General features: G+C 44.8%; 1 protein-coding gene across 1 annotated transcript; it reads right to left on the bottom strand.

The window, feature by feature from the left end:
- Positions 1–4,078: 4,078 nt before the first annotated feature.
- Positions 4,079–9,890, bottom strand: LOC139835819 (uncharacterized). The gene is made up of 7 exons (XM_071825690.1): positions 9,631–9,890; positions 7,876–7,933; positions 7,620–7,703; positions 6,972–7,133; positions 4,880–4,975; positions 4,248–4,765; positions 4,079–4,129 (listed from the first exon to the last, which is right to left on the bottom strand). Exons 1-7 carry the CDS (start codon positions 9,757–9,759, stop codon positions 4,079–4,081), a joined length of 1,098 nt encoding a protein of 365 aa, XP_071681791.1. The 5' UTR covers positions 9,760–9,890.
- Between the last annotated feature and the right edge of the window lie 2,435 nt (positions 9,891–12,325).

Here is a 12,325-nt window from a genome sequence, read left to right as displayed (position 1 = left end):
GATTTACTGCAGTCAGTGTCGAGGTTGTGTTTACCTTAGCTCGAGAGGAGTAGCAGCTTAATTGAGAACCATAACAGAGTAACAGCATTGCAGCAAGCCCCCTACACTTCTACAACAATTCCACCTATAAAAAGAGTGGTCTGCAATCATGAATTTATCAAGTATCATGAAGTTTCTTTGAGACATATTATGATGAGACTAGCAAGGGCAGTAAAACAAGCATAACTGAGTGTCACACGGTACACTAATTCCATCAGAAGAACATCAACCTCGAACTTACGATCGAATTTCCTAAGCTACATGTAACATTTCGGGTGTTCTTACAGGGCAAGGAGAAGGGATGCAAGGATAAGGGATGCATGATGGAAATGCAGTTCGTGAACACTAGCCAAAACACTGCACAATGAATTACTTTCAGATAGAATAGTATTGGTTACATATAGAAATGAACAGTAGCATGCTATTGTGCGACTCTTTATTTTTTCAGAACCCTGTTCTTCTCAATATCTCAAATGGAATATGTGCAACGGCCCCGGATATACCCCTATTAGATTTGTGTTTGTTCTTTTCTCTTTATGCATTATCATGGCACCATGCATATATTTTCAACCTCATAAATATTTTATTAAACCCTATTTTATTTCTATTATAACCCCTTCTCTTATTTCAAATTATACCTCTTCTTTCTCTGTTTATTTTTCATTGCTAAAACCTATTTAGAAATGGTTTTGAAACAAACAGGAAAATAAAATAAAAGAAAACATTTTATTAAAAAAAAAAAGGGAGACAAGCTCCCAACCGGCCAGGCAAGCCCAGCCCAGCCGGCAGCCCTCCAGCCCCACCCCAATCTGGCCCAAGGCCCACACCGAACCAAACCCTAATCCCACCGACAGCCACCCTGGCATTTTGCACTCCACCTCCCCGCCGCCGGGTATATCTTCCCCCCCCCCCCCCCCCCCCCGCATTTTTCTTTTTCGCGTTCGGGTCCTCCCACCAAATCCTCTCGTCCTCATTCATCGAGACCGAGCCCCGCGCGCGATCCCGACCCCGTCGCCTCGCTGCTCTCTCCTCTGCGAGCTTCTCCCTTCCCCGAGCCCTCTCCGCGCCGTTCGCCGCCATCAGGTGCTCCTCCGGCCGCGCCCCTTCTCGTTCCCCGTTCGCCACCAACCCTGCGTCCGCCTGGCGGCCTCCTCTCTGCCACGTCGCCGGCAGGAGCCCGCACTCAAGCACCGCCGCGGGAGCGCCTCCACCCTGCTCGTCCCCTTCGCCGCCCAGCTCCCCTCTCACCGCGGCCCTGCTCTCCTCGCGCCGCTGCAGACGACCATCCGCGCCGCCAGTGCTGCTCCCCGCCGTCGACCACCTTCCTCCGCGTGCCGCACGCGCCTGGCCCCGATCTCCTCTGCATCCAACGCGTGACGCTGCTTTGTACCACCCCTGCTCGCTGATGTGTTGCAATTGAACCCGCGCCAGTGCGTGTCTGTTTCTGCTCGAGCTGCTCTACCTTGTACTGCTCCCCAAACTCAAATCCTTGATCTGTTGTCGCAGCTACTCGGGTTCCTCAGTGCTGTCTGCTGATGGATGTGGAGGTGTGCTACCGTGGTGATCAGGTTGCAAGCGGGGCGGGATGCGGCTGCCCGCTACAGGGCGACGCGGGACAGCACTGGTACTGCGGGCGCTGGCGGCTTGCCGCGACAGACCGCTTTACAAAGTGCAGAACACTGCGGCGGCCGCATCATCCCGCACTGTCCCGCGTATGTGCTTTTAGCTGGCTGATGGGTTGGTGCTTAGCTAGCTATCATGCTCGCATATATGCTTAGCTCTCTGATCGATCGATCGGTCGTTGCTTAGCTAGCTAGTACCACACTGAATGTTAAATATTGCATATTCAGGAATATAAATAATTCAAGAATGTTTAATATTACATCACACTGAAACTGGGACCAATTCGTGCTTCATCGTTTCAGTAATGCGAACAAACAAGGATCACACTTCATTCGTGTGGCACTGAATAGCAATCAGATTTCTCGGTCTATACTCTCACATCACTACATCAGCCAACAATGAGTATTTCAGTATGGTGCCATCAGAAAACAATAGCAATATATTCCAGCAGCTAGCTAAGCTGATCGGAGTACCATGCAAATAACACTTAAGGAATAAAATAACAAAGTACCATGCAATCTTAGCAAATGCTGGAATTTGGACAATACAAAATAAGATTGAGTGCAACAAAGCATGTTTGTATAACACTCTCCAATAATCAGGCCTCGGCACTCGGCACTCGGAAGCATGTCCAATATAAATTAGCACCATGGTTTGTGCTGCACCCTCGGCACTCGGCAGTCATCTCGTGGAGTTTAGCTTCTTCCACACGTTAGAACTTCCAACACGAAGCTGAAAGTGCGAGCCAAGTAAGTGAAGAAGAAAATGATTCAGTTTGAATTACTTAAAAAAAAGGTTAGAGCATTATTATACATCACATATATCCAACGACTAGGCTCCCTGCTACCCAATAACGAGTTCTAAGATAGACATTCTAGCTAGTGTAGATGATGTATGCTGCTGTAATTCATTGTAAATACATTATTTTCTGTTCATAAATAAAGTTCTTTTTTTGAACTAGTGATGTATATTAGAAACAACAACATGGGTGATGTATGCTGCTGTAACTAATCCTAAATACACTACAGAACCTTCCTGAAGTTCATGTATATTAGTTGTATGAATATGCTAAATACTTTGGGTTTCTCAACATATGATTTAGCGACATACATCACCCAAGGATTTGTGATGTTTGAGAACAAGGTTTGCGGAACTACGGAACTAACCGGGACAGCGCCAAGTACTTAGTACAGGTAAGATGTGAAGTAACAAATTGGTACTAACCAATCAACCAACCAGACCTACTACCAAGCAAATTTATGGAGAAAGAATCCTCGAAAATACCAATGCTTGCCTAATGTTGCAATCAATGCTCAAAAATATCATCGCTTGATCCATAAATATCAGCACGTTTTGCATAAACAACATCACTTGTTATTGTGTTGACATGAGTAGTGCCTGGAATGACATAAAACGATACTAGTTATAGCAAAGCTTAACACCAAACAATGTTAGATATCAATAAGAGAGAGTTAGTTACCGGGAGGCCGCAACCAGTCTTGAAGACAAATTAATGCCTCTACAGTAGAGCCTATCATATGGCTCCTATAGTCACTTAGTATTCTTCCTCCGGTGGAGAAGGCGGACTCAGAAGCTACGGTTGATACTGATGCAGCCAATACATCCTTTGCTATGCGAGAAATGATGGGGTACTTATGTGCATTTGCAGACCACCAACATAGTATATCAAACCCTTCTTCTTGCGGGTGAACAACATCTTTCAAATATATAGTAAGTTCAGTCAGCTTTGCTCGATTTTGTTGCTCTTCTTGAACTTGTTTATTCCATTGTTCCCATGGGTTATCGATAGTTGCTACACTGCTGGTTCCTTGGTCATTCTTTAGTGTTGAGTCATCTTCATGTGAAGAGTATTCAGTGAAGAGATCCTTGAATGTTTTCTTCACCTTAGTAAGATATTTTGTAGCCTCGGTTTCAAGTCCGGATTTCAAGCACAGCTCCAAGAATTTGAATTTGTACCTCGGGTCAAGAATGACTGGAAGACAAATGCTCAAGTACGACAGTTTCCAGTATTTCATGAACTTGGTCTTCATCACTTGAACCATAGATCTAATGGCAGCTTCCTCATTGTTTGCCTCTCTTTCCAAGGTTAGATGAATTTTCCAGAGTTCATGGAAATACAAGTGAGCGGTTGGATATAAAGTGCCAGACACCACCATAGTAGCATCGAGGAAAACCTCCAACAAACTGCAAACTGATTGTGTCGTTTCCCATTGCTCACTTGTAGGCTGACATGTGTATGACGGATCTTGCAACTTCAAAGCGGCAAATGCCTTCCTATACTCTAAAGCCGTCTTGATCATCAGATGAGTGGAATTCCACCTTGTAGCAACATCTAAAGTTACTTTCTTTTTGCATTTGATTCCCTCTTGTACAATTATATCTTTGAACTTCTTTTTCAGAGGTGGGGAGCTTCTAACATATTTGATGCTCTCTCTGATATTGTCCACTGCAGTGCAGGTAATTGCCAACCCGTCTTGAACAATAAGGTTGATCACATGAGCTGCGCATCGACCAAGTAAAAGATCTCCTTTGGAAGGTAACAAATTCTTTCCTAGCAGATTTGCCTTCATGTAGCTCACACATGAAGTATTATTTGTTGCATTGTCTAGCGTAATGGAGAAAACCTTCTCTTGAAGACCCCAATCTTGCAAGCATTCCAACATGATATTAAATAGATTTGTTCCATCATGCGGGGTATCAGTCTCGGAAAACCAAATCACTTTTTTCCTTAATTTCCACTTTTCAGTAATATAATGACATGTTATGCACATATAACTCACAACTTGACGTGACGTCCACATGTCCGCAGTTAAAGAGACTCGAGAGTTTAATTCCTGTAGAATCTCTCGAAGTTTTATCTTTTGGTGATAAAACAAGTCGACACATTCAAGTCTCATTGTTGTCCTAGAGACCAATTCAAATGCTGGATTGAGACTTCGAACAAAGCGCCTGAATCCTTCATATTCTACTATTCGGAATGGCAATTCATGCAAGACAATCAGCCTCACCAATTCCATGAATGCTCTTTCAGGGTCATATCTCCATTCTTCTAAACTACTGGCACCTGACAGAGCTGATTTCACTGAGTCAAGAAATTCATTCATCTTAGTTCTTTCCTCGCAAACTAACAAATGCCTATTGCATTGACTGGTACCAACTTCTCTGGTAGCTGGAAAAACTCTATGACAGTGCTTACATTTGGCTTCCATGAGTTTGTTTCCATCATACACAGGATCAAAATCATTCCAAATTTCAGATCTAAGTTTTCTTCTTTTATTTCTACTTGGAAGACCTACATAATTTGAAAAGAACAAATAAATTGAGTAATAAAAGTATTACTAGTATGCGTAATTCCAAAGTAGTACTTGCCATTTGTAGGATAACGTTGCATAGAAAACAAAATTTTCCTACCGCGAACACGCAATCCAAGCCAAGATGCAATCTAGAAGACGGTAGCAACGAGGGGGTATCGAGTCTCACCCTTGAAGAGATTCCAAAGCCTACAAGAGGAGGCTCTTGTTGCTGCGGTAGACGTTCACTTGCCGCTTGCAAAAGCGCGTAGAAGATCTTGATCACGATCGGTTCCGGCGCCACGAACGGGCAGCACCTCCGTACTCGGTCACACGTTCGGTTGTTGATGAAGACGACGTCCACCTCCCGTTCCAGCGGGCAGCGGAAGTAGTAGCTCCTCTTGAATCCGACAGCACGACGGCGTGGTGTCGGTGGCGGTGGAGAACTTCGGCGGAGCTTCGCTAAAGCTACGCGGAAGATATGGAGGAGAGGGGGGCGGCTAGGGTTTGGGAGGGGGTGGCCGGCCACTTCAATGGGGCGGCCAACTTGTGGTCTTAGGGTGGCCGGCCCCCTCCCTTGGCCCCTCATTATATAGGTGGAACCCCAAGTGTTGGACTCCAAGTCTTCGAATAAGACCCGAAACCAAAACCTTCCATATGGAGGGGAAACCTAGCCAAGCTAGGACTCCCACTAGAGGTGGGAGTTCCACCTCCCATATGGGGGTGGCCGCCCCCTGGCTGGGGAGTCCACTTGGGACTCCTCCCCCACTAGGGTTGGCCGGCCATGGAGGTGGAGTCCCATGTGGACTCCACCTTCCTTGGTGGTTTCTTCCGGACTTTTCTAGAACCTTCTAGAACCTTCCATAGAACCTTCCGCGACATTTTAATTCACATAAAATGACATCCTATATATGAATCTTATTCTCCGGACCATTCCGGAACTCCTCGTGATGTCCGGGATCTCATCCGGGACTCCGAACAAATATTCGAACTCCATTCCATATTCAAGTACTACCATTTCAACATCCAACTTTAAGTGTGTCACCCTACGGTTCGTGAACTATGCGGACATGGTTGAGTACTCACTCCGACCAATAACCAATAGCGGGATCTGGAGATCCATAATGGCTCCCACATATTCAACGATGACTTTAGTGATCGAATGAACCATACACATATAATACCAATTCCCTTTGTCACACGATATTTTACTTGTCCGAGGTTTGATCTTCGGTATCACTCTATACCTTGTTCAACCTCGTCTCCTGACAAGTACTCTTTACTCGTACTGTGGTATGTGGTCTCTTATGAACTCATTCATATGCTTGCAAGACATTAGACGACATTCCACCGAGAGGGCCCAGAGTATATCTATCCGTCATCGGGATGGACAAATCCCACTGTTGATCCATATGCCTCAACTCATACTTTCCGGATACTTAATCCCACCTTTATAGCCACCCATTTACGCAGTGGTGTTTGGTGTAATCAAAGTACCTTTCCGGTATAAGTGATTTATATGATCTCATGGTCATAAGGACTAGGTAACTATGTATCGAAAGCTTATAGCAAATAACTTAATGACGAGATCTTATGCTACGCTTAATTGGGTGTGTCCATTACATCATTCATATAATGATATAACCTTGTTATTAATAACATCCAATGTTTATGATTATGAAACTAATCATCCATTAATCAACAAGCTAGTTTAAGAGGCATACTAGGGACTTCTTGTTGTCTACATATCACACATGTACTAATGTTTCGGTTAATACAATTATAGCATGATATATAAACATTTATCATAAACATAAAGATATAAATAATAACCACTTTATTATTGCCTCTAGGGCATATCTCCTTCACCATTACCAAAGAGAGCAATAGGTATTTGTTAATGCAGGTATGCTTAAAAAGCCAAGCATATAACAAGCATGAATGCAAGCATCCAGCTCAAGAAAAAGAAAAATGTATCGAGAGGACATGTGAACACACCAGAAAACTGTGATGGTGTTGGCGAGGACCGTTTTACACCTATTGTCCTCGGCGATCCTTGAGACAAAATCAGATTAACCCCTGGAGATCCCACTACAGGCAGTACCACAGGTGTCTTCACCCTCTTCTTCGGCAGTGTTTTTGCAGGTCTTTTTCGTTGATCTATATATGAGCAGAAATAAAACAAGAAGTCAAGAATCACCTAAGATTGCAAATTAATGCTATCAAGTAGACTGCAAGTGAAACAATGGCTGCATGGTAATATAGAGAAGATGGCCCATTGGTCAGACTAAGATATATGATACATAGAAACAGCATTGGTCAGAGAAGATGGCCCAGGTCGGACTTCAGAAGTATGCTGCCCATAATGGCAAAATTTTATGCATCGTTACTCTCAGCTCACAGTACTAGATTACATCTCTGTTCTGGGTACACTACTTCTACTCTTGTTTGCATACAGTGAGAAAATTACAAACCAAGTAAGAAAACTATGAATTGTCTTCAGCTTACTCGTCTAGTCCTGATACCTCGGGCACACATGCACCTCCCTATGTGGCTAAACAGAATATGGCACTTTAGCAATTCAACAAAGTAGCATCTCTTTTATATCTCAAAAAAGAAAGTGAAAATACAGAACCAAGCATGTACCTTGGCTTGGATCTCGGGATTTTCCATTTGTAGGTGCAGCTAAAGCTTTCTTTGGCAGAGCTTTTGCAGGTCTTTCATGTTGATCTGTTGATCAATATGAAAAGTGTTAATATTTTGCACACGGTATAAATCTGAACCAAATTTATTAAATCTGTTTGCTTTTGATTGTAGAACAAAATCAGCCCTGGCACACATGTATCAGTAATTGTATCAGTAATTCTAAAGCATCAAGCTAGAGAGGATTGTGGTCACACACCTTGGACTTGGGTCGAAGAATCACCTGTACGTGCAACGATTTCTCCAGCTGACAGATCTCCTTTGTTCTTGGAGTGCAGAAAAGGGGGCAACGAGGATGGCCTTGCGGAAGTTGATGGTGATGAAAGGCCAGCTCCAGTTGACGGTGATGAACCATCTGATACGTCTCCGACGTATCGATAATTTCTTATGTTCCATGCCACATTATTGATGATACCTACATGTTTTATGCATACTTTATGTCATATTTATGCATTTTCCGGCACTAACCTATTAACGAGATGCCGAAGAGCCAGTTGCTGTTTTCTGCTGTTTTTGGTTTCAGAAATCCTAATAAGGAAATATTCTCAGAATTGGACGAAATCAACGCCCAGGGGCCTATTTTGCCACGAAGCTTCCAGAAGACCGAAGAGAAAACGAAGTGGGGCCACGAGGCGGCGCCACACTAGGGCGGCGCGGCCCAGGTGCTGGCCGCGCGGCCCTAGCGTGTGGGCCCCTCGTGACTCTCCCGACTCTGCCCTTCCGCCTACAAATAGTCTTCATCGCGAAACCCCCAATACCGAGAGCCACGATACGGAAAACCTTCCAGAGACGCCGCCGCTGCCAATCCCATCTCGGGGGATTCAGGAGATCGCCTCCGGCACCCTGCCGGAGAGGGGAATCATCTCCCGGAGGACTCTTCACCGCCATGGTCGCCTCCGGAGTGGTGAGTGAGTAGTTCACCTCTGGACTATGGGTCCATAGCAGTAGCTAGATGGTCGTCTTCTCCTAATTATGCTTCATTGTCGGGTCTTGTGAGCTGCCTAACATGATCAAGATCATCTATCTGTAATGCTACATGTTGTGTTTGTTGGGATCCGATGGATAGAGAATACTATGTTATGTTGATTATCAATTTATTACCTATGTGTTGTTTATGATCTTGCATGCTCTCCGTTATTAGTAGAGGCTCTGGCCAAGTTTTTACTCTTAACTCCAAGAGGGAGTATTTATGCTCGATAGTGGGTTCATGCCTCCATTAAATCTGGGACAAAGGACGAAAAGTTCTAAGGTTGTGGATGTGTTGTTGCCACTAGGGATAAAACATTGATGCTATGTCCGAGGATGTAGTTATTGATTACATTACGCACCATACTTAATGCAATTGTCTGTTGTTTGCAACTTAATACTGGAAGGGGTTCGGATGATAACCTGAAGGTGGACTTTTTAGGCATAGATGCATGCTGGATAGCGGTCTATGTACTTTGTCGTAATGCCCAATTAAATCTCACTATACTCATCATATCATGTATGTGCATGGTCATGCCCTCTCTATTTGTCAATTGCCCAACTGTAATGTGTTCACCCAACATGCTATTTATCTTATGGGAGAGACACCACTAGTGGACTGTGGACCCCGGTCCATTCTTTTACATCGAATACAATCTACTGCAATACTTGTTCTACTGTTTTCTGCAAACAATCATTATCCACACTATACATCTAATCCTTTGTTACAGCAAGCCGGTGAGATTGACAACCTCACTGTTACGTTGGGGCAAAGTACTTTGGTTGTGTTGTGCAGGTTCCACGTTGGCGCCGGAATCCCTGGTGTTGCGCCGCACTACATCTCGCCGCCATCAACCTTCGACGTGCTTCTTGGCTCCAACTGGTTCGATAAACCTTGGTTTCTTACTGAGGGAAAACTTGCCGCTGTACGCATCACACCTTCCTCTTGGGGTTCCCAACGGACGTGTGCTGTACGCGTATCACCATCCTCTTCCGCGCATGAGGGAGGCGGTGGAGGTTCCTGGCCGGGCAGTCCCGAGATGGAGGCGCCGCCACCGTCGACCATCCCGATCGGGCAGTATTGAGATGGATGCACTGCCGCCGTCGACCCCAACATCGCCGTCGACCCCAAGATCAGCAGGTGGGGCGGAGGAAGATCTCAGGTGCGGTGGAACTGAGCCGGCGGAGGAAGATCTCAGGGGCGGTGGAGCTGAGCCGCAGCCGGGAGAGGTTTCCCCATCGAGAGATATTGTTTGATACGCGTACAGCACGCGTCCGTTGGGAACCCCAAGAGGAAGGTGTGATGCGTACAGCGGCAAGTTTTCCCTCAGTATGAAACCAAGGTTTAATCGAACCAGTAGGAGCCAAGAAGCACGTTGAAGGTTGATGGCGGTGAGATGTAGTGCGGCGCAACACCAGGGATTCCGGCGCCAATGTGGAACCTGCACAACACAAACCAAGTACTTTGCCCCAACGAAACAGCGAGGTTGTCAATCTCACCGGCTTGCTGTAACAAAGGATTAGATGTATAGTGTGGAAGATGATTGTTTGCGAAAAACAAGAGAACAAGATTGCAAGAGATTGTATTTCAGTATAGAGAATTGGACCGGGGTCCACAGTTCACTAGAGGTGTCTCTCCCATAAGATAAACAGCATGTTGGGTGAACAAATTACAGTTGGGCAATTGACAAATAAAGAGGGCATGACCATGCACATACATATTATGATGAGTATAGTGAGATTTAATTGGGCATTACGACAAAGTACATAGGCCGCTATCCAGCATGCATCTATGCCTAAAAAGTCCACCTTCAGGTTATCATCCGAACCCTCCAAAGATTAAGTTGCTAACAACAGACAATTGCATTAAGTATTGCGCGTAATGTAATCGCTGACTACATCCTCGAACATAGCACCAATGTTTTATCCCTAGTGGCAATAGCACATCCATAATCTTAGAGATTTCTGTCACTTCCCTGCATTCACTGAGACATGAACCCACTATCGAGCATAAATACTCCCTCTTGGAGTTACAAGCATCTACTTGGCCAGAGCATCTACTAGTAACGGAGAGCATGCAAGATCATAAACAACACATAGACATGAATTGATAATCAACATAACATAGTATTCTCTATTCATCGGATCCCAACAAACGCAACATATAGAATTACAGATAGATGATCTTGATCATGTTAGGCAGCTCACAAGACCCGACAATTAAGCACAATGGGGAGAAGACAACCATCTAGCTACTGCTATGGACCCATAGTCCAGGGGTAGACTACTCACACATCACTCCGGAGGCGACCATGGTGGCGTAGAGTCCTCCGGGAGATGATTCCCCTCTCCGGCAGGGTGCCGGAGGCGATCTCCTGAATCCCCCGAGATGGGATTGGCGGCAGCGGCGTCTCAGTAAGGTTTTCCGTATCGTGGCTCTCGGTACTGGGGGTTTCGCGACGAAGGCTATTTGTAGGCCGAAGGGCAGGTCAGGGGGCCACACGAGGGGCCCACACTATAGGTCGGCGCGGCCAAGACCTGGGCCGCGCCGCCCTGTGGTTTGGCCACCTCGTGGCCCCACTTCGTTGACTCTTCGATCTTCTGGAAGCTTCGTGGCAAAATAGGACCCTGGGCGTTGATTTCGTCCAATTCCGAGAATATTTCTTTACTAGGATTTCTGAAACCAAAAACAGCAGAACAAAGAATCGGCACTTCGGCATCTTGTTAATAGGTTAGTTCCAGAAAATGCACGAATATGACATAAAGTGTGCATAAAACATGTAGATAACATCAATAATGTGGCATGGAACATAAGAAATTATCGATACGTCGGAGACGTATCAGCATCCCCAAGCTTAGTTCCTGCTCGTCCCGAGCAGGTAAACGATAAACAAAGATAATTTCTGGAGTGACATGCCATCATAATCTTGATCATACTATTTGTAAAGCATATGTGCTGAGATTAAATCATTCAAAGCAAGTATCTATATTGACATAAGAGATGATAATGCAAGAGTTAGACAAGATAGAAGTTTTCATGAACTATTGCTTTAAAGACATGCAACCGTACAAAGTTCATTAAAGATGTATTAAGTATTCAGCATAGAAGTTCTATCCTTCATTCCAAGCATCAAGTAAATTTTCACAACATAAGAAGGATTCAGTCAAGTAAACATAAACATGAACGTCATGAATCAACTGTTTCGAAGTCTACTCAACCGGTGAGCGCAAGCATTTGGTATTAGCACCAGGATGTTATGGCATAAAAAACGTTAATGGGGGGGGGGGGGTTTGGAAGGCCAAATGGAAGAAAGGCTTGCAAAGCTATAAATGACCATTAGACAAGAGGAAGCCTTATGATCGAAGCTATGCAAGGAGTAGTGATTGCCATGCAACGGATGCACATAGAGCTATATGTGTATGAAAGCTCTCCAATGGAACTAGTGGGGGTGCATCCAACTTGGTTGCTCACGAAGACCTAGAGCACTTTTGAGGAGGCTCATCATTGGAATATACAACCCAAGTTCTATAGTGTAAGTTCCCCACATAGTTATACTAGTAAAACATGAAAACTCTCTCATATGAATGTAGGTGCTGAACATGAGCACAAATGATGACTATGAATAATGCGGGTGCTAAAACATGAGCACAAGTGTGGATAAAAGATAGTAATGCTGCCCCCT

This window comes from Lolium perenne, chromosome 2 (assembly GCF_019359855.2).
Source record: "Lolium perenne isolate Kyuss_39 chromosome 2, Kyuss_2.0, whole genome shotgun sequence".
Taxonomy (NCBI): Eukaryota; Viridiplantae; Streptophyta; class Magnoliopsida; order Poales; family Poaceae; genus Lolium; species Lolium perenne.
The sequence above is the reverse complement of the archived record's forward strand: the minus strand, read 5'-3'. Positions and strand labels throughout refer to the sequence as shown.

Bases quoted from the DNA above. Each gene is read 5' to 3' on its own strand.
- LOC139835819 (XM_071825690.1), bottom strand. From the start codon at position 9,759: ATGTTGGGGTCGACGGCGGCAGTGCATCCATCTCAATACTGCCCGATC. The intron at 7,934-9,630 runs GATGGTGATACG...AAGAACAAAGGA, and splicing joins CTCCCTCATGCGCGGAAGAG to GATCTGTCAGCTGGAGAAAT. The intron at 7,704-7,875 runs GTGTGTGACCAC...ATTGATCAACAG, and splicing joins TTCTTCGACCCAAGTCCAAG to ATCAACATGAAAGACCTGCA.